This window comes from Sturnus vulgaris, chromosome 1 (genome assembly GCF_052056855.1).
Source record: "Sturnus vulgaris isolate bStuVul1 chromosome 1, bStuVul1.hap1, whole genome shotgun sequence".
Taxonomy (NCBI): Eukaryota; Metazoa; Chordata; class Aves; order Passeriformes; family Sturnidae; genus Sturnus; species Sturnus vulgaris.
The window spans coordinates 96,235,596-96,263,429 of NC_142243.1; the positions used below are offsets into that span (position 1 = coordinate 96,235,596).

At 39.8% G+C, this 27,834-nt stretch overlaps 1 protein-coding gene across 1 annotated transcript in view; it reads right to left on the reverse strand.

Annotated features, from left to right (window-relative positions):
- AHRR (aryl hydrocarbon receptor repressor) overlaps positions 1–27,834 on the reverse strand; it is an 84,464-nt gene that overhangs the window by 24,816 nt on the left and 31,814 nt on the right. The window contains exon 4 of the mRNA XM_014875174.2: positions 4,424–4,524. Within this exon, the coding sequence (XP_014730660.1) occupies positions 4,424–4,524 (101 nt within the window). The remainder of the gene's footprint in view (positions 1–4,423; positions 4,525–27,834) is intronic.

Genomic DNA, 27,834 nt, shown 5'->3' on the forward strand with positions numbered 1-27,834 from the left:
TGCATCCCTTTCTAAGGTAGCAATATAATATTAAATTATATGCTTCAAACTTACATTGTGTCAAATCCTAAATCATTGGCTTGCATTTAAAGTCTGACTTTCATTGGTTCTGATTAAGAAGACTTAGGGTCTATTTGGTATCAAAGCTGTCAAAAAAAAACATACCTCATTGACTTTGGTGGGAGCTACCAAGTTAGAAGCAAGTTAGAATTTCCAAACCTGTGGTATGGAGTTAAGAAATAAATTATAAAGGACTTGCCTGGGTGACAAAGTGCTTGTTGTGTGCAATACATGTGCTGTGGCTTTCAACCAGCAGTCATTTCCAAGCACAAATGCTGCTGGTTCAGAAGCTAAATAACCTGAAGTACCTCACTAGTTTTGCTACTTACAACTCAAATCAGCAAAATTCATCTGCATGCTTTGGTGGAACAAAAGCATCACTATAAAACATGGAAGCTCAGGTTGAAAAACCCAACTTCATCTGTTTAAGTAGCTAATGTAATGAAGGTAGGATTATTAATTATAAGTGGAGAATTATAATGGTTGCACCATCAAACCTAGCTTTCTTGGTTTCGAAGGTGTCAGTAATTTATTTATTTTTAAAGTAAAGGATCATGTGACTGTGATTTTAAGATATTTAAGATGCCAAGCACTGCAGCGTTTCTGTCTAAAAATTTAAATAAGTAGTAAGCCTCTCCAGATCCCTCTGCAAAACCTTCCTGCCCTCAAGCAGGCCAACATTCCCATCCAACTTTGTGTCTTGTGAGAGTGACTAAGAGCTTCCTTGATCCCCTTATCCGGGTCCTTGATAGAGGTATTAAATGGAATGTACAGTGTCAGTGTAGGAATATCAGGACAGTCTTATACTGGCATCTTCAATGCAGCCATAAAGAAAAACTTGAGATAAGACCACAAAAAAGTGATTCCTGTGCCCTGAAGCATTAACAGTAGAAGACTCATGGAAATCTGATCCTGAACTGTGCAAAAGTGTGGCTTGGAACATCCTGAAAAGCAACATAGATCTTCTCTGAAAGAGTCTGAGCTGCCAGCGAGCATGGAAATGACAAAAAAGGCCATGTCTGGCCTTTATCAATATTCATCAGTGAGAAGGGAGCACGATAGAACCAGGCAGCCTTACTCCACTAGCATCTGTTCAGGAGCTGCCTGCATTGTCCGTATTTCTTTATATTTATTGTGACATTTTGGTTATAAAACACTATTTTCACACCTGAAAAGAATTATGTCCACTACATCTGGAGATAGAGATGTCATAAACCCTATGCTTCAGCCTACAAGAGCATAGTAGAAGACCCACAGACATAACAAAGAAGAAAATAAAGTCCATGAATGCACCTCCTTAGCAGCAAGGGTTGAGACAGAAATTTGAACATCAATTATTCCTCCATGACAAGCAGAAAAACTGCAGGAGCAACTGTGAAGTGGTCAATAAAGCCCAAGTGACAATTTTAGCAGGGTGCTGCTTAGTGCACAAGTGCTGGTTACTCAAGGAGCAGTGCTGGAGGTGATGATGGGGTGATGCCTGATTATGTGTCATTATGAAAGCAAGTCCATGTAGAGCCTCCCTCTCAACAGCAGGCATTTAATTCTTCCAGTGATCAGTAACAGGATAAACATGACAGTTACACAGCCATTTGGGATGGGAAATTACCTGCCCCACAGTGTAGACTCTGAGTCTGGATTTCAGATTACGAGCACAGAATAGCTGGGGGGAAGAGCAGGAGGTGGCTAACAGCCATGAGATGAATCCTGCAATCAAGGCTATTGCCTAGACACCCACCAGTGATTCATTATTTCTCCAAGTCACCATTTTATTGTGTTTCTCCACCCCATCACCCCGTAAATTCTATCTGGATTTGTTGATTGCCAATACAACTTATTTTCCCCTTTTTCTGGTTATGGGTTTGGCCCAGTGTTCCTTAAGTATTCCCTAACAGGCTTCAGAAACTGAATGTGGCCCTTTTCTGCCAGAAGGCATGGGGCACAAGGGCTGCAAAACCACCTGTCTTGGAAAGTATTTTGAAAATGCAAAGTTCAAAACCTTTACTGCAGTCAAACTGTTGGAATGTGAAGTCTCAAAGGACAGTAAAGATTGCGAGAATGAGACATATTTTTGAAAAAAACCTTCATAAAATTAGACTTTGGGTCTTAGAGCCTTGTCTGTCTTCCCTTCAAAGGGAAACAAAGATGGCAAGCAAAGTCTCTCTTATCCAGAAGAAATTATCTTAAAGCACCAAAAGAAATTATTTATTTAGATACCTGCTGTGCTCCACTAAAAAGTCTTTGATAAACTGGTATCATTGTTTATTCCATTATTGCTGATGAAAGCTATTTGATTATAGCTGTAAAAAATCTCCATAAAATCTTAAATAAAAAACACATGTTGTGGCAGAAGTCTTTAGAAATAAAAAACATTTTAAACATATTTTGAAGACAGCCTAATTCCATTGTTTTCTTTCAAGCTGAAAGGGGAAATACTGCATTGTTCCAAGACTCAAGAGTCCCAGATACACTATTTACCAGTAATTAAGTTCTTGTTATCCCATATTTCTCTCCATACATAAAGCAGAGTGACTATACCCACTAGGAAAAAAATAAAAGCAATTATTCTTGATTTTCCATTAATATTGCTCTCAGAAATAGTATTATTCACACATATTTTGGTGATTCAGGTTGTTCTGGCTTTTATTATACAAAACATCTAGGAGAGGTTGCACAGTGCAAGGTGTTGTCATGACACAGAAAGTGGCTTTTAACAGCTGAAAAATATGTTTTGAGAGCAAATAAAGTGGTCAGATTCACAAGTCAATATACACAGAACAGCAACTATGGTTTGCTTCTTCTTGGAAGGAATCAGAAATGTGATATTTATTTAAAATCCCACAGTTCTTAGTAACCAACATGGTGAATTTGGTTGAACAACATAAAACAACACTTTTCTTCATGTGCCATAACCACTGAATGAGGATCAGAGCCAAATTCAGCCCTCAGAGAACATTCCCAACAAGCCCTAAGGAAAACTCACCCTCTTATTCTAGGTCAGACGTGCCCATAAATGAAGCCTGGCAAGTACATTCATATTAAAATGCACTTAATCATCCAGTTAATGATCCACTTTAAGTATGATCCAGGATAAAATATCTCCCCTGTATTCAGAGGGAATGTGACTCCTGCATACCCTGCAGTAAGCAGAGAATATTTATCTATAGGAGTCTCTTGTAACCTGCCCCAAATTGTGTGCCAGCATTCTCTCCATGTACTCACAGCAGTCAGTCTACTGTTTGAGGATGCTTAATAACTTGTGGGCGTGCAATGTATACACAGACTAAATATAGGAGACCCTCGTTAAAATTTATATACTCACTATATTTATCATTTATTGTACACCCCATATTTCCTATTTATTGAGAATGGAAATGGCTGCAAAATAACACCTAACAGCCAAATATCTTGTTTTGGCAGTAGTAGTAACTAATCAGATGCCTCCGTGTTACTTGCTTTGAAATCTAAAATTAAAATCTTCTGAAATATTGAGAGGAAGGAAAGTAGAGTGCCAGTTTCCATTCCATAGACTTGAATAACTTATGGTATTGGGTCTCAGGGCAAAATGTGTTTTAATTTAATAGTATTCAGCAATTATTTGCTGGAGGCTACTATTTAATTTACATGCCTCTCAGGGCTGTAATTAAAACACAATTTTTATACCATGAACATTATCCTATCCAAAACAACTGTACATATGTAATCTTAATCACATAGGAATTTCCAAGGACCTCAGAGTGTAAAAAGCATTATTACATCATGTGTTTGTAATGCAGATGTATCTGGGATGGACCACTGGGCTCTAGCTGGTTCAGTAGTTCACAGCAGTATTAATTCTTCCTTAAAATTAATGGGTCCAATTCTCAGTAACAGCATGGCCCCTGTATGCTGCTCTGCCAATATAAAGTCAGCTAAAGCGGATAAAAATACATGGAAAGGATAACTTTTGCTGACATGGTGTGTGTGCAGAGCACAGATTTGAGGAAGCAGGATAAACTAAAATATCCTAGAATATTCTCAGCTCACATCAGAAACCAGGAAAGCTCATGTTGACATCCTCAAAATATGGGCCAAGTAAAATAAACCTAAAAGTGAAAAAGAACTGTGGACTGGCCTGCTGGAGTTCACTGGCAATTTCAAGGATGTGAGCAAGGGTGCAAGGTGCAATTGCCCAAATGGACACTGAATGTGACTGTCACAACTGCCAGTCTTGCTCCTGAAAGAAGAATTCACGAGTGTGCTTCTTGAAAGACTCCCACCAAGACTGATTGTTTGTTCAAAGCTGCCAGAAATCATCACCCTAAATATATCATCAGACTGTATAAATTACGGCCAGAAAAAAAACCAGCATTTTTTCACTCACTTCTAGTAGAAGTCCACCTTCTTGAACAGCAGTCTTGTTAGATATATTGTCTTCTTTTATCGTTTGGCCAACTTGCTTCTTAAAGTGCTTTTCTTGAATGGCTGTTGGAAAGAGTTATCATCAATTTAGAAATCATAACGATTAAGGTCACAACTAAAATTCTTGTTTAGACATTTAACATGCATTGAATTTAATTGGTGGTTACTGTCTTTGTGGTCTGGATCTCGGTTACTGACAACTTTCTTTTCTTTTTTTTCTCCTTGTGCTGGAGATAGATCCATATTTTGCATTCCAGATGTTTTTTGTATGAAATATCTATCACATTTTTTATTGAACATATTTTTTCCATTAGTCTACTCTACATAAAGCAACAACCAAAACCCACAGGAAAGAAACAAAAGAAAGTTAGCAAGTTGTTTTGTTTATAAAAATATGTATTATGACAATACAGAGAAATGTCTATATAGCTCAGAAGAAAAGGGAGTGAATAAGTTTCTTATTTTCTGCACTGACCTCCTTGACATCAGATTATTTTTGTTCTCAATTTACCCTGTTCATTTCTACACGTTTCAGCCTGACTGTAAGATTCGAGGGAATGCTCTTAAACTGTTTAATTTTTACAAAGAGTTTTAAAGTTTGTTTTTAGCAGGTCATTTACTCCATGAAATTCATGAATAGTTCTCATTATAGATTAAAATTCCATCTATTTTTCCTAATAATAGGGAAAAAAGCTTATTCCTGATTAAACTTTCATGGGAAACTCAGCTGGTGAGTGCTCTTCCTTCTCATTGCTTGATCTCAAATATCTTTGAATGCTCAAATTCTTCCAGTCAGTATATCCTACAGAAAAGTCACTGAAATAAAATCCCTTTTCTGGAGATAATAAAAAAATTTCTGCAAAGATTGGCATCACATGACAATTGGGCTTCAGCATCATCTGGGGAGTACAACAGGAATCTGTCTTTATCACTTGGTCAGTAAAAATTAAGTCAGCTTCACTCCTACTTCCAGAGAAGGGTCATACAAATATTCTGGCAGCAAACAGAAATCCAGTTTTATGGTTTTATTCCTTTTCACTGAGAGAATGAGAGAGGAGAGTATCCCAGTGATACTATCTGGGACGTTTGATACACATTCTCCCTTCCAGCCAAAGGGGACTGGGAATAGCCACAGCCAGAGATGGTTGATAAAACAAAAAAACACCCCTCTGAAAAAAAAGCCAAACTCACACCAAAAAAATCCCCAAAACAAAAAAAAAAAAAACTCAAAAAACCCTCAACCCACCAAAAAAACCTCCCCCCCAAGAAAGGGTTTAGATGGCAGGAATAGTTTGTACCAAACCAGAATAAGAAGAAGAGAGAAAGAGCAAGCCTCTAAAGGTCCTGAGCCCGTGCAAGAGCTCCTTATCAATTTAACAGCCTAGTAAGGGACTGTTGCAGGATACATCAGCATTTTACAATAAACGATGGAAACTCAGAACCACACCAACTGAATACTTGTGATGGTTTTTAGCTTACATTGTAAATATTTGCTGAAAGTGATAATGTCGGTCATTACCCCAAAGCAATTATCTCAAATGTATAATTAGATGTAATAAATCCCTCCCCTGGGCATGGGAAAACACATCAGGAAAATCCCAAGCTGCTTTAAACAGATCCCTACCCATATTTTCCAGCCAAAACAATTTTGAGATTTCGGACTTGTAAGTTAGGCTGCTGTGAATAGAATATACAGATTCTTAAATCTGCATTTTTTTTTATTTTGGTGTACCTCTAAAGTTGATAGGAAATGGTTGCTTTTTTCCCCCAGATCAGCTAGACCTTCTGCTAAGCCTGTCTATAAGAACAGACATAGAATCATAGGCTCATTTAGGTTGAAAAGTCCCTTAAGATCATCAAGTCCAACCACAAACCCAGCACTGCCAAGTCTGCGACGAAACCATGTCCCTAAAGTGCCACATCCACACGTCTTTTAAATACCTTGTGACAACAATTTTTAAAAGCCCAAGCCCTATTCCAATGGCCTCTTCCAGAGCTTCCCTCCTCAGAAAAAACGTTTTTATAATTACTGACATGGTGGTTTGTGGTCTCTGCTCAGGTTAAAGGACAGACAGGGAGGGGTGAGAGGAAACGAAGGTTTATTTCTTTGATGCGCTCTTTTGGTGCTGTGAAAATTCCATCTGTTCGAACTTCATCATTAGTGGAAACTATTATTTTATCCAACTGAGTGGGCCAGAGCTCCCTGCCTGCTTGTTAGCCTTCAGGCTCATACAAACACAGCAGCAGAAGCACAAGAGATGTTTGTTCTGCAACTCGTCTGGCTACTATAAATTCCATCTCCAAACGGAAAGTATTTTAATGTTATTTTGCCAGTTAGAGTTACCCATATGTTAGGCCACACACATCCATTTCATAGCCTGCCCTTCTCACTGCCCTGACTGCAAGGAGACCCACTGCACCATCAAAGACAGACAAATAACCCCATTGCTCCAAGAGGCAAATGCTCCTCCGAGATGGGAATGTTTGCTCCCTGCACCCGAGGCAGCAGAGCTGTCAGTCACTGCTCGCTCTCCTTCTGCCTCCCCGCACTGGAAATATTGATTAATTCACCATGGATTAATCTACCCACGGCTGGGCTGATACTGCAGTGACACCTCAGAAGAGAGGTTCTGGTGATAGCTTGTAACCTGGAGAAAGCAGAGCAAGACAGGCAGAAAATCACACAGATCCTGAAAGAAATGAGGAGGAGGAGGAGGAGGAGGAGGAGGAAAACCAAGACATGACAGGCAGATGAGGGAAACTTGCAAGATGTTATCTGACTAGGCAGAAAAACAGGGAAAAGAAAACAGAACAGTCTAACAATACCCCTGTCACCACCAAGAATCATGAGAGAGAACAGGACAGCAAGTATTGGTTATGATGGGTGGCTTGATAGAAAAGACCCTGATGCCAAGACAGCTGTGATCAAGCTTAGACATCTCATAAAGTGCTGTCCCTCTGGAGCACCAGAGAAGCCTATGATGATGAAAATAAATGAGAGCCTGAAGAATGCAGGAGTACTGTCTCTGGTGGGCAGGGAGGAGCAAATTGCAGAAAACTGAAAAATAAAAAACAGCAAAGGATGACTCAGTGACCTGAGGGGGAAACAGGCTGCTGGAGTTCCCATGTATCAAGAATGGAGCAAGAGAAAAGCTGAGACTGCAGGCAGTCTAATGAATGCTGCTGTCTGTAAAAAAAATAAAATTAAAAAATTGAGAGTTTTAGCTTTATGGAGCTTTGGACTACTTTCTATGCGAGAGGCAACCCTCTTGACAGTCAGCACAGAGTGCTCATCTACCAGGTTCAAAACCAGCAAACCAGAGAGATAGGAAGTGGTAACACCAGAGACTGTTTTCTGAGTACCATGTATCGAGCCTGCACTTCCAGAACAAGAAATAAAACAGAAGATGGAGCTGTTCTGCCAAAGAAGATGAATGAGCATATTGATACCATAGAATGATAAATACCAGAGATACATGTACCAGGGCTGACAGTTTTGCAAGATCATGCGATCGAGTGTTCATGGTGCAATCCCATGCAATATTAAAAGCCAACAAGTCTGGAAATGCTGGGTCCTACAAAGGATAACCCTGTGGAAATATACAGGGTGAGGGGAAAGGGGTCTAGGAAGAAGAGGAGGGGAAAAAAATTAAATAAAATTCCAGTTTCCTGGAAGACAGGTCAAAGATCTGAGGATATTATTTCAATTTCTAACATGAAAGCAGTGAAAGGAATGGAAACCTAAAAAAGAGTAGAGATAGAATTGACAATTGATGGAGCAAAAAAGTCCACAGAGGAGACGATTAGATTGGCTAAATGAATATGGGATCATCTCAGATAGTGCTGTTGAGCCTTTCACAGCTGCACTGTCTCTGCCCAGAACAATGTAAAAATCTGAAACCTCTTTTAAGCCTCCCGTTCTGATTTGAGCATTGCTATCTGCATTTGCAAACACCTTGGCTTGAAAACAAAATCTGGAGTATTGTAAAGAAGAGAAAGGCTGCCTAACACAGCCTATAGAAGCATTATGAAACCAGCCGTTCCCTTTCCCCCAGAAATAACAGAACATTTATTTATTGTGGGATACTCTTTAGTTCAAAGGAGTGGAGATTTCAGGAGTCTCATAAAACCATACTTTTTAAACCTATGGGATTACATTCTCCAGAGTGTTTCTGTACCTTGTTCCTGCATAAGCACAACCTTCATTCTTCAGAAAATAATTAGCAAAATTAGCTGCAAAGTTAGGTTGTGTAATAGACTAACATGGGGGCAAACTGTACCCCAGCTGCCCCAGGCCTCTGCATCAAGCAACAGCACAGGCAAGAAATGAGCAGTGAAGGGATGCTGCTTCTGAACTGGACACCTTGCCTGGGTCCATCTGGGACGTAGGAAGGGGACCATAGAGTCTTCTGCAGCTTCAGGCTGCTGAATCAGTTTCAAGCACTCCTACAAGGACTGCTGTTTCTCTCCAGTGATGCCCAGTTGATAAATCTTTTCTTAAAACAGGTGGATGAAAATACTTGAATCCAGACTGCAGGTTCAGAGGCAGTGCTTTAATAAGCATGCAAATCTTAGGTTTGGTAACTGTTACTCGAAAGGAAGTGAGTGCAGGGTCTCTCTTCCTGGACCTTCTAGCTGCAGGAAGGATCAGCTATGCGTGTTACTCTGAATACTAAGAAAACAAAACAAATTGACTCGGAAACACTCAGTATGAGCAATTCTGCTTAACAAACCTAGAGCCATGAACTGAAATGGTCTGTTTCCTCTGGCTGTGTTACAGAGAACACCGAGTGACAATTAGGATGGGGGTCATTAGATGAACACTGAAATTAAAAAATACAACAGCACAACAGTTGTTATGCATTGCCAAACAACATGGAAGGGATGTTTGCACTCTGAAAGGCCACAACACACAGGTAGCACAAATGCTTTGGGAAAGAAATCAGCACCAAAATGCATAAAAGCTGAATAAAAGCTGTATGGTGCTTGGTCCTGTTGCGGAGGCTACCAGAGCACCAGATGAAATTGCGCTAGCAGCAATGCAGGGTTTTTCTTCCCAACTTAGCGGTTTTCTCAGTCTGCTTCTTCTTAAGAGATGCTTTGAAATCTGACTTCCCTTTGAAGTTTCTCGAGTACAGCATGACATTTATTTAAGGTACAGACCGAACCCTTCGGCTTTCCAGATCCCATCCGCTCTTTCTTCCTTCCAGAGCCACCGCTCCCCTTTCCCAGCGAGCCTCATCCATTCTCCCCCGGTGCGAGAGGGGCATCAAAGCGATGCCGGGGCCGGGCTGCGCTCCTCTCCCCGGGGCCGGCTGACCCCCCTGCGCCCCGGCCCGTGTCTCACGGCGTCCGGAGGAGCCCTTCTGGAGGCAGCGAGGGGGAGGAGGAGTGCCCGCTGCGGAGGAGGCAGAGTGCTGAGTAACCCCGGCCCCGCTGTCACGCAAGCCGGGCCGGCTGTCAATCTCCCGGCGGCTCTGACAGGCGCCTGGCCGCCGTTCAAACCCTTGCGTGCGAGCAGACGAGCCGCGCTACCCTATGAAGTATTTCATAATAACAACAGCTGTTAAATATTGATGACTCCTGGCAAGCGCTGAATGCTTTTCGAGAAGGTTAAGCCTTCGTGTAATGGAACCTAATTCCTCATTATAGACTGTATCAGATATCTGGAAGTTGCCTAAAAAAAGCAAAGGAGCTTAGGGTAAAGGATCAGGAAAATAACTCTCGTGCGGCAGGGAGAAGGGAGAGAGCCCGCTGTGCGAAGGGTGAAGAGCGTTTCCCCGAAGTCAAATCCCTTTGCAAACACTAAAATACTCTGCTGGAGCGATCATCAATACGGTCGGTTTCGCTATATTCCACTGGAGGGTTTTGTGTTTTTAGAAATTATTGCAGATCAGATAAACTTTCTAAAACAGTGATCCAGCTGCCAGTGCTGTCTGGGTGTGTGTAAAAGTACACATGGAAATTATTTCTACAGAAATATGGAGAAAAGAGGGGAGAAGCATTCCTACACTTTTTCTATAAACATCGGCTCTGAGAGATCTGGCTCATTAGAAAATTTAGTGGTGATCTGGCAATATATTAAGGATGAGATCTCAGACAGGGTTTCCAGCAGGCAAAAACGGGAGAAGGACGAGCCTCTTGCCTTGGGGAAGTCCTGGTGTGCTTTCCTCCAGTTCCCAGAAAAAAAACATCATCTTCACTCTGCCCTCTAAAACGCATCAGTCTCATCTTTTCCCTCTTGATCTGGCTGTCAAGAAAGGTTGTGTTCGAAACAGAATCACTTTGGGGCTGGAATTCATGACAGACAGAGTCCTTGGGGTGCACCAGGTGTGATGCCAGGGCAGGCAGCCCAGCAAAAAGGCAGCAACAGAGCCCAGGTGAGGTGAAAGCAGAAACACAAACTGACGACTTCGTACAGAGGTGACTGCATCATTTTTTTCCTTGTATGTGAAAAAGAGGTCTACGTGCCTTTGGGAAATGGAGTTTACATGAGGCAAGCTGAGAAGCTGAAAAGAATTGCCTGCAAATGTTCAGTTGTGCTGCAGTGCAAGGAGTTCTGTGGAGCTTTAGGAAAGTGTTTCACCTGTGGAGAGCCCAGGTCTGTTAACTGTGTCAGGATAGGGAATCACAAATACATAGGAAGTTGTAGGTTGGAAGGGACCTTTGAAGGTCATCTGGCCTACCTCACCCTGATCAGAACAGAGCTAATTTCTAACTTAGGCAGGTTCCTCAGTTTTTGAGTATTCATTATTGAGTAATGGACATTTCTCATTCCCTCCAGCAAATCTTTCATTATTTAATTACAAACAGGATTCATTTTGTAAGATAAGGAGTTGTTTAACGTTTTAGGTGAATGAGCATTAGGGTAAATTCTGGATGGACACTTCCTGTTTCCACAATTCTTGGTTTGTAGATGTGTGGAATAATTTAAGAAATGCTGAGAATGGTGAAGTGGTTTTTATAAAAGGTGTATGTATATGGAGAATATGCAAAATAAGTTACTAACTCTTCTGTTTTTTTCTGGTTTATTTTATCTGTATGTCATAAGAAACCACACTTATATGTCAAGTTTAAATGTAGTCTGGGACTCTAACATCTCCCCTATCCCATAATTTCTGAGGGATCACAGATCCAGAGACAAGCTCCACGTGAAACCAATTGTGTGCTAACTATACAAACAGCAGACTCAAAAGAACTTGTCTAGAAAACACATTTCTTCTCTGTAGCTTACTGTTGCAACCTTTCTCTCTTCATATGACTCAACAGATGATCTCCCCAACAGACAGCCCCACATTGTGCCTTGGCAAAGGAGATAGTTTAGAGATCTGTTTGCATCACTGTGAGTAAATATTTGAGCTATCAGTTGGTCTGGTAGACTATATTGGCTACATGACTGCTAAAGACATGCAGTCCTCTGAAATTATCCCAAGATATAAGACTTATTCCAAGTAACAGTCTTCCTGTTTGTCTTCACAATCCCATTTATTTTCTACTACATTAAATATGATGATTTGATCACGGAAACTTATTGATTTATAGGTTCAGTCCTGGGGCCTTAATTTTGTCTGTGTACTATTACATTCTTTAATTAAGCTGTAATACGTTAGCTTGTCTGGGTATATGATTCCACACCCTTCTGAATAAACACATAAAAAGGTAAGTAAAAATGGGTTATTCTCTCAAACTACAAAATGGATTGCAAGCCTGAGTTATCAGCAACCTTGAGTAAGAAATCTGCAGACTACTTATTCCAGTTTCAAATCAATACCCACATCACTCTCAAAAAATTAAGATGATTCCAACACTTCTTCCTTCCACCTTTAAGTTTTTGAATTACATGTCCATTAATCAGAATCATGATATCCAGCATAAGTTTAGAGTAGAATAAAAAAATAATTTCAGAGAACTATTCTGTATTTAGAAAATCTGCTTTACATTGGTTAGTTCCAGAGTTAAGGACCTCAGAACGTACAATGAATATAGTTTTATATTTTCATTCGTGACTTCACCCAGCTGATCCACAATTAGCCTTAAGTGTATTGCCGTGTGTTCTGACCTCTCACATCCTGATTACTTGAGTGGGATCTCAGCAAATCTCATTGATCATTATACATATTCTAGGATCTATGGAGCACATATCAAAAATACTTGAATACTTCTTCAAAACAGCCTTCATAATGGCTTCTTGTCTGAATAGCTTTTCATCTTTTCCCTTGTCCAGATATATTTTTAAAAATGTGTTCTCTATATCCTCTGAATTTCCGGCATATTCTCTCTCCCTGGCCCAAGAATGTTGTCCTCTTTTGATATGGCTCATACTTTTTCATTGTCATTAGATCATTTTATCAGGATTGATTCTTCTGATGAAAATACTACATCAATGGACACTGATGTCCACAGCAGAGGCAGTTGCCCTTGGAGGAGAAGCTAAAATGCCTGTGATTTTTTATATGGCTGTGATATAACAGAGGTTTACAAAATTATAAGGGCAATGGATAAACTGAATGCAGAACTGCTGTTTGCCCAACCCCACAATATGAGTTCTGTGAAGTGCCCTGTAACATCAGCACAAGAATGCTTTAAAGTAGATAAAAGACAGCAATTTTGAAGACATGAATACCAGACTAGATGGACCACTGGTGTGACACAGTAGTGCATCTCTAAAGTTGTTATATTCTCACTGCAATGCCATGGCCTTGTCCAAAAAATTTGTTGCAGACAGAAAATAAACAACAGATGCACAACAGCAGCATCTGTGACGTGAAGCAAAGTATATCACAGAAGTGACAATAAGAAAAATCAGAACCTTATGAGAAAGCCTGTATGTGACTAAATTTAAGCATATGATGAAAGAGCAGCTTGTGACTAATCATTGCATCCAAAAAGAACAAAAAACATTCTTTAGTGATAAACAGCCTATTGAAATAAACTTGAGTCTGAAATATTTTTCAGAAACATAAGTAATGAGACCAAAATCCATTTTTACTGAAAAGACAGCTAAGAGGAAATGTTTGTGTGTTCGTAAGTAAGCAACTGAAGTCTACTGGAATCTTTCCTGCTTTCGGAAAGGTTATTGTAAGAATTGCATCTTACAGCAGAAATGCAATGAAGTCTCGATAACAGATTTACCTTGAGAAAATCATGACATTTTTCGTCTCTATTTGCTAGAGAAGATGTGCACCATTTTACCCTCTCCAGTTTAGATCTATAGTTTAGAACATTTAGTAATCAATCACTGAAAGACAAACTCAAAGATCAAGCATGAAAATAAATGCAACTAGGAAAATGCATACGAAAGAATCTGTCTCCCTTTTTGATTAAAACAACCTGACAATGACTAACTTACGTGAGATTTACATGATCTTTGCTAGCCTTTTTGGATTTGATAACCTCTTTTCCAGGACTATGATTCAAACAGGCTATCTCCTGAGCTTCCACTCCTCAATTTCTTGTGCCTTTATAATTTTTGTTGCACCATTCTGCATGGAAAGACACAGGCTAGATTCACACCTGCTGGTTCCAAGAGGAATTTAAGTCAGTATCTCTTAGAAGAGTTGAAAGAACATGTGTCAGTAGACCAGTATATCATCCAAGAGACTGTTTAAAAATAGCCAATGCACACGATCTGGAGAGGATAAAGGAAACCTTTAGGATGAAATAAACACTGCATCTAAAATATTCACACTGAGACCTTAGTGCACAGGATATCCATGTGTTACACAGAAAACCAAATCTGGATCCAACAGTTTTAGAGTAGGGAATATCATAAGAACAATTCTTTAATATTTGCTTTATATAGCAGCCTTACTATGTCCAATATTAAAGGTAAAGACACGTTTGCTTTCCAGGGTACTTTAAAGAAGCCTGACAGAGGAAATATGGGAATCTCCACCTTTAAATCAGCTGGATATCAGAGCACACTGCTGCACAACAACAAACACACACACCCCATAGAACAGGGCACTCTCTTTCTAAGGCAGAGCTGCTCTGCTCAGCCTTTTCTGCTGCTGCCTGTGGAGGCTGCCACGATGGCATCAACTTGAGAAGTTACATCACCTAATGTGCTGTGGGAAAAACATGCCTGAGAGGGGGTCCTTAAGCTTTGGATTTTCTACTTCAGGAAGTAAAAACATGTGATGAGACAAGATAAGGGCAAGTTTAAAAAAATTATTTCAGAATCAATTTCCAGGGTAATTTTAAAACACTGAGATCCATTCCAGAACATTTTGGAATGATGAACAAAGCCAGTAGCATGGCAATCTTACCTAAAAGCTCAAAATTAACAACTATCTGACAACAGAAGTCAGCAACTGAACTGCCAGAAGCCTAAATTGATAATGTTACAATCCCTGGACTTCTTAAATGTGTTTTTATCCATATTAATATTTTAATGTATGCATTTAAAAGCTAGTCCTGCAAAGCTACCCAAACAGATGGACGCTGTTCCCAACTGGAATCCCTCATAAGACAGAGGGCTTGCAGAGAAGACACTATGGTTTGTCCAAAAATAAATTCTTTTGCAGAACAGGAACCTTCTGCAGAAGTAGAAAAAGCGTGCACACACAGTATTCAATTACTTCAATAACCTTTATTTTTCACTTCCTCAGATAGGTTTTGCTTTGCCTTTCCTGACAGCCAAGGTCTGTACTCAGAAAAAGATCCCAAGCAGATGTTCAAGACCCTAAACAGAGTGGGCTTACATTTTCTCTCCCATTAAGCAACATAAATTTTCTTAAAAGTGCCATGGTCCCTAGGTGAACATCCAGAATTAGGACCTTCAAATTTTCTAAGAGTAATAAAAAATTCTGTCTTTTTAAAAGTCAAGAAAGGTAATATTTAAATGCTCTAAGACAGTAAATTTTCTTCCTGCTTTGATTTGCTTTACAATTTTTAAAACCAGAGAATACTTAGATATAGTGATAAAATTACAAGGTAGGCATAGAGTTCTTATCAGACTTGTCCCATTTGAAGATAAGGAAAACCAATGTTCTGTATTTCAGAAACAGAGTCTTAGCTAATAAAATATAACCTTTTCTCCAGTTTCAACTCCTCTGTATGTGTCATTGACTTGAACAGGCAAGTCTGACTCCTACAAAGGTGCTTGCTTCCTTGACTCATGGCAAGCTACCAAAGAAATAACGAATATTCCTTTTGGGATAAGGACAACAATCTTGTATCTCATTCATGAAATATATAGGATTATGGCTTTCTAGGCAGTAATAGCCAATTGCAGCTTTCACTGAGTGATCAATGCAAGGTGAATTGTGTGTTTAAGAACTATGATACGTAAATTACTCCTAATGCTTCTTAGTCTGTCTCAGGTCTCTGGATGAAAAACAGTGATTTCTTACCTACTGATTCATCAGATCTGTTTTATACTCATCATGTGACATAAGCATGAGTTTTTATTGCCTTTTCACCAGTTACAATATGATCTCCATTAGATATACACAGTGGCCTATGGCCAGAGTCATTCCAATAACCAACGAAACAAGACTTACTAACTCTACACTAAGGAAAACAGGAGTGGGTTTAAGGCAGAAAGTGAAAACTACAAATTGTAAAAAGCAAAGATCATCTTTAAAAATATGAAATTTAACTGGAGGCCGTGTATACTCTAGAGCACACTTTGTTTCAAGCCCAAGAATTTTTCAGAGGAATCATTATGCTGCTTTTTCTCCTGCCGGGGCAGATTTGCAGGGAGGAGGCTCATTTCTGCTTTGCTGGTCTGGCAGGCAGCAGAGCTCTATTCCTCTGATCAAGAGATCACTTTCATAACCACTTTTCTGAGGTCACAAATGAGTCTGCTGCAGTCACGCAACCCCTCGCCTACCAGAGCTCACTACAACAATACAGGTTCACGGAAGATTTTTAAAGAGGCAGCTCATCCTTTCAGCCCTCACAGATATAAGGCACACGCATAATTATCACATGGGGTTCCCCCAAATCTGTCACGGGACTATTTTATTTCAGTTTGATCAGGGAAGAAACATATAGCTTCAAGTTTTATTGGGATGGAATGACGTTTGCCTGAGCAGAATTAAATAAAAGCTGAAGCTAAATAGCTCTACAATTCTTTTAAGCCATACTGGCACCTTTTGCAAATATTTAGTTAGCCTGTTTCTTTTTATTATCTTAGAGCCAAACAGGCGCTACTGTGAATTATGCTAATTAAGATATTTTAAAGTCATGGTAAACAGTCAAACAAATATTAGATTCAATAAACAACAAATACAATTGCCCTGAATTAAACATTGCCTGCTGCACTGTTAGAAACACACCTAAACAGAAATAGTAAACCCGGAAACAGGCTTTTGAATTGATTCTAAAGGAATACTATGAAAGTGCAAGTTCTAGTCAGAGCTTGTTCCTAGGTCAGAAAAGTCTATTTAAGCCAAGCATCCCACAAATGACCAATATAGTAATCTGTTGTATGGACATTTCTTGCAAGTGGTAGCTGGAATGACTTTGGGTGCTAAGAAGCAGTGGAGAATTTAAAGAAAAAAAGTTTAAAATATTTTTCCTCTTATGGTAAGTCAACTCTATCCAATGAAGCAGGGGCTTGGCCTATTTTCACAAGCAGTTAACGTTATGAAAGCAACCGTTGTTGTTTCATCATTAATTATTTGCACTAATTACCTGAAATAAAGTTTTCAAAAGCTGTTAAATTTCTTTGAAGCTTACAATTTAAAAAATTATGCTGGCTATATTGCTCATTGATATTTTGTGAGGATTAGTGTGCAGACACATTTCATTTAATGGCAGCACAAACAGGCTTGCCCAAACCAGCTTTATAATCCAGCTTAAATAGAGTAACAATAGGAATGAGGGCACAGCACTAAGCCTGTTGAGGACTCACAGTATGGGATGCAGTTTGCACACCGTCCTGCAAGTTCATTGCTATTATTAGACACACTAAACAGGTGAAAGCTTGTTGAGGTGTGCCCATACATGCTGCAAACAGTTTCAGGGACTCTGGAGATGCACCCACAGGCTGTTAAGTACCCTTGGCTTCATCCAAAATGAGGGCTAATTACACTTTAGGCTTGACCGTGATGTGTATCTTCACCCAGCAGTGAAAGAGGTCCTCTCCCATCTGCACTGAAGTTTCCCGTTTGACACAAAAGATGATGTCCCAACCCAGCTTTGATATGAAATTACTGACACCCCAAAATTGGCCTTATCTCTGCTGCAGGTCTGGCCTATATTTATGGAGAGGAATTAAGTTGCAAACTGGACAGAGAATTGTGACTGTACTGCTGGTGTACCTCACTGTCAGAGCTTGGTGCACTCACATCCTACAGACAGGCTCAACCTCAGGTGCCAAGCATCACTGCAGCTTCTCATCTCAGTCCAAGTGTTAGTGGAGGTGATGAGACACCAGTCTACAAAGGGAGAGTATTGACAGCCTCCAGAGTGACCTCTAGGGTAACAGTACCAGTGCAGACAAAGCTGAAGGCATTTTTGAAGATAAGTCACACTTTCAAAGAGCTCTGAGACTTCTGAAGATGTTACGTTTAGTCTTATATTACTGATTTGTGCCCATTCACTTATCATTGCAACAACTTCCCATGGAAATGAAAAATATACAGACTTTGTCCTCCTTTATGAACTTTGGCTAAAGCACAAGAAGTTTATATAGAGAAAAAACAGCATCGGATACTAATGCAAGTACTTAATGAATGTGGCAATTTTTCCTTTCTAGCTATGGAAAGAGATACGTGAGAATGCTGTTGGATTACCTTACCTATACAAACAAATTACACTGTTCTTCTGGAGACAGTTGGCAAAGAAATCATTGCTAACTGCAGAAATGAGTTTATATATGGGCATTTGAGGGTAAACAGCTGCTAAAATATTGCTGCTCAGCTCTGTTCTGCATGCCAGTCTGGCCACAGAGCTGGTACCTAAGAAGTCTTGCCTTTCTGAGAGTCCTTTTTATAGCCCCTATTATATGAAAGCAAAATATCTCTAATCTTTTTTTCCAGAATATGACCTCTCCTACTCAAAGACAGTGTGGTCAGTTGCTCCATTTTCTAAGGAGATGCAAGCAGGCAGCTAATACATGTGTCTAAACCCCACTGGATCTGTAATTCTAGTGGAAGAATTAGTCAGTAATTTAGTATAGTGAAATCAGGATAAACAATGACTTCTCATACACCAATTTCCAAATAATAACTGCAAGCTTTCCTCACTCCCTCCATGGCTCTTAATATCTTGCACCTGATAGTTGAAAGATCTGTACATCACCTATATATATAATCCAGTAATTTGGATTAGCTACAAATCTACCCATATGTTATTTTTTTTAGTCCTTTTGTGAAGTTCATTTAATCTGAAAATTATCCAGAGAAATATAATAGAGTTCACTGATACCGCAACTAATAATCCAAAATCAAACAATTTCAGATTAGTCTACCATAAATCATTTTTAATGAATAAATTGACTTTAAATAACTACTAAGAGGTATTCTTTCATTAGAAATAGGTTTAAGTACTGTGACAAATTACAGTCATTAGACTCAAACCTAAGGCTTTCTGAATAACTCGGTTATAAAAATTACAGCAAGCATAGTCACACACACAAAAAATTACTTCTACCCTCACCCTCTTCCTTCTGCCCCAACATACTGTACATATTTGAAAATGGTCAGATTTTGTCTCAAAGAGAAGGAAAAGAGTGTTTTGCTACTGCAATGCAAATTAAGGTCTACCTTGGTCGGAACCACTGAAGGATGCCTGGAAATATGCTCGTACTAGGCAGACTGAGAAGGACAGCAAATAGTGCAGCTGTAGAAATTAGTTTAAAACTAATTGTTTAGTTGTTTAGTCACTAGCTGTGACTGAGCATTGCACATGTGGTGGTTCATGCAGGCTGTCCCAGCACAGCACAGCCTTTGCCTGATGTGGAGACTGAGAGAAGGAGCAGGACTACCCAACGACTGCTCTCCAGCCACGGCAACAGAGCCGGGAGTCGATGGAGTCAAGGCAGGATGGGGCAGGCTGGGAGCGGGGCAGCTGGAACATTCTTCTGCCTGATGTATTTTCCATTGGCCAGATGTTCCCCAGTTGCCATGAGCTGCGAGAGGCTGCATGAGCCAGTCCCGGAGGGTGTTCTGACCCCTGGGAAGCACTAAAGAGGTCCAGGCCTGCCCAGCATTGAGGAGGCACAAAGGTATTTCAGAGCTCGGATCCTCTCCTCTCCCACTCGGTCCCAGTGCCAAGTTCAGCTGTGGCGCAAGATTCGTTTTGTGCATTAACTCGATGAGCTACAGTACCATCTGAGACCAACATGTAGTTAATTGCTGTGAGAACAAAACTTTGGATTTTCTGACCTATTCAAAGTTTGAATTTCCCATTCACTCCGCGCTCCTGTACGAACAGATGGTATACAGGGTGTAGCTTCAAAACTTCCTGCATCAGAGCATATGAAAAGAGAACAAGAGGAGATGAATTGCACACCCCTGGAAACCTGCTCTTTATTTGCAGAATGGTGAAATTCTAAATAAACCGATTAACATGCCCAAGCAGCCCCCATCTTCCATGCAGATAGTGCTGGCCGAAACTCTTCCGCCCAAGCTATCCCTGCCATGGAGAGCTGGAAAAGCACTGGTTACAGGAGCTGACTCATCAGCTGACTAGCCCACAACCTCAGCCACAAAGGACCAAAAATGCTGGTGGTGGCATGAAGCGTGTGGGTGGGAGCAAGGAATAAGCAATCATCTGGCAGCCTAATGCAGAAGGGAGGGTTGACAACAAGCCATTATTTATTCCCCCCTCCCGCCCTAAGGCTCATCCCTCTGCTTCAGTGATTCTCATCATCTTGACGCTGTGGTAGGGCTCTTTGTAGGGGAGGGAATGAAAGGTACATCCCCTCCCTGTGGCCCATGCAATGAAAGCATCAGCAGGCTATCTGGGCTCACCACACCCAGATCTCTTCATGGAGGAGAATGGAAAAGAGGTTTGCCTGGTGCTGCTTTCACCCAATAGGAGACGAGAACAATGCCTTGTTGGAAAAAAGAAAGAGGAGATCATTGCTTTCCCAACAAAGTCAGTCTGTTACTGGAGAGGAGAGATAGAGATCCAGTTCTGGAATGGCAGACAGCAGATGTAACCAAAAGTTTTTAGGAGTGGAGCAAGGAACATCGAAGAAAAGGGAGAATGTTGTAGCAAAGATCGGAAAAGACAGGGGGAAAAAACCTATATGGAGAAAACAAGAAAATCTACAGAAGACGAAGATACAAAAAAAATTTACAAAGAAGTTAGGTTGATTGTCACTAGAAAGGCTGCTAGAGAAAAGTAGGTGGAAGGGAAATCACCAAGTTAAGCAGCAAAAATAAAAAGAAAGAGGAAAACTGGCAGATTTCATTAAAACTTGACATGAAAGTATGCTGATAAAATCCCCCAAATTTTTCATATGCATCCCATTATCTCCATATAGATCTTAGTTAATTTTTGAGTGTTTTTTTCCCTTCAGCAGCCTCCACCATGGGTAATCTGGCTATAATATGGCTAGCTGGTCCCCAGTTTAACTAGCACAAAACATTCTCCAGCCAAATTACTGGTGTGGTGATGCTGTGACCTCACGCCTCCCAGGCTTCAACCCCTCCAGTGGCATTTTTGCTATGACTCTGAAAAACACATTTAACTTCAGGCAATGTGTTTTTTTGAAACACTGGGGCAGATTTTGAAAGCCTGGCTTGTATTACTCCACTAATGCCAAGGTTAAGCAAAACATACTAAGGAATTAAGGACATGACCAGTTGTCTTTATGTTTCCTCCCGAAACAAACTTGTTGTTTTCTGAGAATAGGCTTTTCGCCCAAATTTTGCCTACAGTAGGTCTTTCCTGGCAAATTGCCTCAGTGGAAAGGAGATTAAGTTTCTCAATGTCCTCTTTTCTTGGAAACTTTCTGTTACATTTCCCAGTCTCCAATACAGGCAGCTCAGGGCACAGGAATATACAGCTTAAAAGTCTTCCCCAAAATGTTTTTCACATGCTGTTGTATTGGCATTTGGCAAGAGAGTGATGAAGAGTCACAACACTGTAGTTTGGAGCTTTTCTCTGGCTGGAGAAACCACACTAGTTGAACATTATCTTCAGAGAGTCACAAGACAGAATATCTGCCTAGGCTACAATATCTAAAGTAGGCAAGCTGATCCCTGTGTGGAGATTGTGACTTGACTTGACTAGATAAAGACAAGATAAATAAATCCCTCTTTTCCAAATGACCTCTTGGAAGCCAGTGCCCCTGCACTAAGTGTTGCTGCAAGGGGCACATCTTCTGTCCATTCTGAAACTGAGCTCTTCTCCCAGCTCATGCTGACACTGGTGACAATCTCAGCCACCCTACTGCATTTACAGATACTATCAGCTACTACCATGATACTTCTAAAGTGTGATGGCAGAGTAACCCTCAAACTGGCATTGTCTCTGCTTTCCTAACCATAAACTGGCAGCAACAAATGCAGGGTGCATCACGGTCCTGAAATGATATGGCACTTACTGCCAGACTTATTAAATATTTCTAAGGTGCTTGCTAGCGTCAATAAAAATGAAGAGTGTATGTTGCAATGTGCAATACCTTCAGACTCTCTGACGTGTTACTGAGTATGTTTGGCTCAGAAGAAAGAGCTCTTCCCTTAGGGGGACATATAGAAAGAACTACATTGCTACAGTTTAATACAGTTCTGGTGGTCATGAAGAAGTGCTGAAAACAATCAAAAACCTCTTGAATCCGTGGTAATTTAAGAGCATTCTGCACCTGGCATGACTACACCTTTAAGAATTATTAAAGTAACTTCAAACATTGTTAATTTCCTCTTACAAATATTACTTGCTGGGAGATGTACAGCCTTTTCCTATTTGCTGCAGTGTAGATGCAGTGCAGAAAAAGCATGGAAAGAAGAAATATAATTTCATTTTTCTCTGTGCACTGTTGTGTTCCTTACAATAACATATTAGAATATTCTCCACATAAATCCTTACATTCACCAGCTCAAGATACATTATTAAGGCTGAATTATTTATCCTCTCAAGAAAGGTTTTCATAAAGCATTATTTATTGTACTGTTTTTCCATACAAGGTTTGTAGGGGTCATTTGATGGCACAACATCAGTTTAATAATTTATTTGGAACAAAATATAGAGAGTTTGTGACAGGTTTTCACTGACACTGATATATAACATAATACTAACACTCAGAAGATAGCATTTTCCGCACAGATATTGAAGTAGTCAGGGGAATATATGAGACTAATATAAGGTGACATGTTATGCAGATATACAATTAGTATTGCATAAAAGTGGTTATGAAGCTGTCAATGGACTAGAAAAAAACCAAAAAAACTTAAAATATGTTGTGTTTTGATTTAGATCCGATCTTTGCTTTTTTTCCATCCTCTTAACTTCTTTCAGCAGTTACCAATATGTAAGTAGCCAATTCACATTGCAGGTTCAGAGGTAAATGCGAATAGTGGACATTTATTTATTATAACAAATATTTATTTCCTATGTACCTTCAACTTGATATATTCCATGCAGCTATAAAGAGGCAATGCACTGAGAGGATTTCAGTAGAATTTTAGGGACACGGTAAGTTCATATGATATATACTTTGGCAAGACTCTTGTACAGTATCAAACTTTCACAAAAGTAATTATGATCTTCTTTAAAAGAAGCTTTAAAGTCCACTTGTAACTTCTCTTACTAAGCATCTAAGTTTAATGATACACATTCTGCTTCTACTTGATGTCAAGATTTTAGAAAATTTGTCAGTTCTATTAGCACCAAAAAGTGTAACAAAATTAAAACTTGGACTTATTAAGGGAAATCTGCTGTGCCTCATCTAAAGAACTTGCATTTCATTTCGTGGTGGGGAACTTTCAGAGCACTGACTAATATGTTGCTGTTACATTCGATAGAGAAAAGAAGCATCTGTGTTAGTCGCATGGGATTTTCTTTCTAATAAAATGAAAAAGACACTAAACCAAATACAATTAAATGAAGACAAGTCATTCAGAGTGATCCATAGAGCCAAATTGTAGGACTATCACATAGCAAAGTGAGGCAAGGTTTGCAGAAAACAGCCTCCTGCTTGTATTTTATATGCCTCAGGGGGGCCTTATCACTCTTTACAACCACCTGAAAGGAGAGAGTAGCCAGGTATGGGTCTGCCTCTTCTCCCAGGTAATCAGCGACAGGATAGGAGAGGAACCAGTCTTAAGCTGCACTTAGAGTGGTTCAGGTTGGACATTAAGAAGAACTTCTTAACTAAAGGATCGTTGAGTATTGGAATGGACTGCCCAGGGAGGTGGTGGATTCACAGTCCCTGGAGGTGTTCAAGAAACAGCTGGACGTGGCACTTAGTGCCATGGTCTAGTTGACAGGGTGTTAATCAGTCAAAGGCTGGACCTGATGACTTTAGAAGTCTTTTCCAAAATAAATGATTCTGTGTTTTTGTGATATGCATTGTGTCAGAGATGTCTTCAGAGCTTTACTATGTGCTGTAGCCCTAAAGTCAGCAGTAGGAAAGTGAGAAGGGAAGCTAGGAGGACAGTCTCCCACACTATTCCCTAGCCTAAAACTATTTGTCTTCTTTGTCTTCAAAGTCCTATGCAAGTACAATATGTCAAACTAAATTCCTTGTTCTGTTGGATAAGAGGTATTGTCTTTCCTTTAAAACATATCTGTGTTTAAAATAAGAAACAAAGTAAATCATTTTCTTGACAGCAAAGATACACGCTTCCTCTCAGAGATGGTAATCACTCATGAAGCTGAGAACAAGTGTAAACCAAGCCAAAGTTCATGCCTGAGGGAATGCTCTCCTGCCTCCCTCCATTGCATCAGTGATAAGGACAAAACTACAGCTAGTATCCTCTACAATCACTGAAATTGCTAGCAAGTTCTGAAGTAAAAATGCCTTTTTTCTTGTGATGAAAACCAGTCTTGTTTCCATATATTCAAGGAAAACATGGGTTACAGTGGAACTAAACTCCAAGTTTTTCCTCAGTCTCCAAGATATAAACACAATTTAATTCAAGAGAATTAGATCAATGAAAGTCCATTACTTACAGCACAGGATAATGGAATTTGAGCCATGGCAGACTGAGAGAGTATTTCAACAGCTGGTACAGGCTGGGCCAAGAAGGGCCTTAGCTGCAGAGCAGGGATTAAGCAAGCATAGTGCACAAGCAAGATGAACATCACAGAATGCAAAAGATTGTGTGCATATCAGCCTCCTGGATTAGATGGGCCCAGATTTCTCCTTGCCACTTGCATTTATTTACACATCCTTGCCACATTCATTTACATCTATGCTACATGGGACGCACAGGGTGGGTTAAGCAAATGCTCTGAGCACAAAAGCCTACCAAATCAAAATGGTTAAGAATGACTGAGCAAGCTGGAGAAAGCTGAAGACCCACACTCAATGGCTCAAAGTATTTTGGAGACTTCCCCTAGCATTGGACCAGTGTAGAAGTTGTGGTTTGTGGGAGCACCTATAAAATCAGGCACATGTCCATGGCTGACCATGTGTCTGGTCCTGTTGGTAGAAACAGTGGGACTCTCCCTGTGCAAGATGCCCTCAAGAGAAATCTAACAAAGATTTCCCTCATGTCACTTGTCATTTCCAGCTCCCTGGTTTTCTAATCAGTCTTGATAATATCAAAAGAAACATTGAAGCCTACAGGGATGTTCATTTGGATGGCATCCAGCAATGGAAAAGTGGTATGAGATACAGATCAGCATTACAAGAGGAAATTCTGCAAGAAGAATCCTAATGATGGTGTGTTTCCCAAAGACAGCATAAAATCTGTGTAGTCCAGCCTTTCTCATGAAGGTAATTAAATCAATCTAACAGCTCTGAGTTTGTAATAGCTCTGGTAATATAAACGACTCACAGCACATGACAAAAGCACCTAAGGAACACCAGAAAATGTCTGAAACTTATTTATAACTGAAACTACGATCCTTCATTTGCCATTACTCAAAAAAAAAAAAAGTATTGAATTTAGAGCCAGTCTCAGAACATGACACTGAACATAGTGTTGCACAGACAGATCCCCTTGATCTTCGAAGATTATGGGAATTCAAGCTATTAAAAATTGTCTTTTTATTCCTGAATATAGGCTCATTCTGAAGTAAATCCTGCTTGTAAATCATCCTACAGAACCCATCTTGTTTGCAGGAAACTAAAGAGAAAGCTAGCCAGGACAAGGAGGTACACCCTCTTACAACAAGATACCAAGAGCAGACACAGTGCTCCTCCAAAAGTCAGCAAAGACCTTCCAAGGACAGAGAGATCTCCAGGTTATGCGAGAGGATCTGTAGTATGAAATAGCCTCAGTTATTTGTCACATGCAATGAATGGTGTTCCCAGGAAACAAGGGGAAGCAGAAAATAGTGACCCATTAGTATAAGCAATATGTCCCAATAAAATGTTCTCCCTGGCAATTAAATATTTTTAAAAGTTTAGTAAAAATAATCCAAAATAATATTTGAAAATGGGTAATGTTGAGGAGGTTCGATTTGCAGTGGCTTCTCCAGAAAGAAGATCTGCCAGATTTCAGGGAAGAATTAATGCAGCTGTCCTGCTTAACGTCTCGACACTTCTACTAAAATTTCACTGATGTAGTATTTTAGCACTTGATTAGACAATGACTTGCAGACAGTAGGTCTTCCTTCAACAATTTACTTATATATCACTTATGCAGCAGAACAATTTTTCCTTTTTTTCAGTTGCTGTATTGCTAAAAAGATGGTAACATTATAGACCATTAGAGAGTGGAAAATGTTTCTTTCATGAACAATCCATTTTTGGCCAAAACACTCCAAATATTGGTGCAATTTGAATATGCCAGTTCAATGCAGCCACAGGAACAACCCTACCTGTTACCCACTCTGACCATGAATGTTTCCTCTCAGTACAAGCCATTGAATATGCTGTCCTAAAAACCTAAATGATCCAAATGCTTAAAATTTAATTAAGCTACAACTTTAGACTACAGCAATACATATGCTAAAGACATTTTATATGTGTTCAAAAAAGAAAATTTCTTCTTTCTCTTCCAAGAAAGAAATCATTCAGACATTCAGTTTCAGAGGACAGGACTGGGAATGCTTTAACTCAATAGAAGATGTCTTTAAAAACCAAATTTAACTTTGAGTTAAAAAACTCAAATACATTGGGGAATTCTTGGCTCAAGGTATAAGCTTCAAGCCAATCTAATCAGAGGAACACAACTTGAATCCTTGATTTGTGACTCAACGTACAGGTTTCATTAAAAAAAAGTTTGAGGATAAGCTGAAATCTAATTATTTAGATAATGGAAATCAATATATAAGTCATACCAAGAAAAGATTGGTGGGAATGAAGAGATGGACTCAAGGAGATATAATTTCCTCATTCTTCTTCTTGTTGATATATGCATTTTATCCTGTTCTTATAAATCTTTCCTATAATATTTATTGGTATTTCAGATTTTTTATTATTTTATTTTTCCTAAATCTGTTCTAAATATATCCATTATAAAGGACCTGGAGAGAGTTCAATGAAAGAACACAAAAATGATGAAGAGACTAGAGCACTTCTCCTATGAGGAAAGGCTGAGAGAGTGAAAGAGCTGGAACTGTTCAGCCTGGAGAAGGGAAAGCCCAGGGTGGATCTCAACAGAGTGTATAAATACCTCAAGGAAGGGTGGAAAGAACAGCAAGGTTCTTTTCAGAAGTGTCCAGTGGCAGGATCAGAGTAAATGAGTACAAAGTGAAACAGAGAAGGTTCTCTCTGAACATCAGGGAACACATTTTCACTGTAAGGGTGACCAAGCATTGGCTGAGGTTGCCCAAGGACACTGTGGACTCTCCACCCTTGAAGGAATTCAAAAGCCATCTGGACATGGTCCTGGGAAACTGGTTCTCAGTGACCCTGCTTGAGCAGGGGGCTTGGATCAGGTGACCTCCAGAGGTTCTTTCCATCTTCAACCCATCTGTGAAGCTGTGATTCACTAAGACTATGGTTTTAAATTTAAGGGAAAGCTTCAGGCTACTGAAACTGTCTAACAAATGAAAGACAAATTTTTCCCACGGAAATGGATCCAGTATAGGCCATAACTGTAACAGTAAGCTCAACCATATGAACTTAGTTTCAGAATCAGTTGAATCTTGTTGTGGAAAAATTTTTCATGCTTATGTAAAGTCTAAAAAATGTATTTATACCAAAGAAACAGAATGTGTCAGTGTAGGAAAAAGAAATAATTACTGAGAGTTTGAAAAGAAAACTCTGGGAAAACAGAATTATTAGGAAGAGGCAGTGGGGTAGAAAGGGATGCCTGAGAGCCACAGTACATCCACTGTAGAGGCATCTTGGAT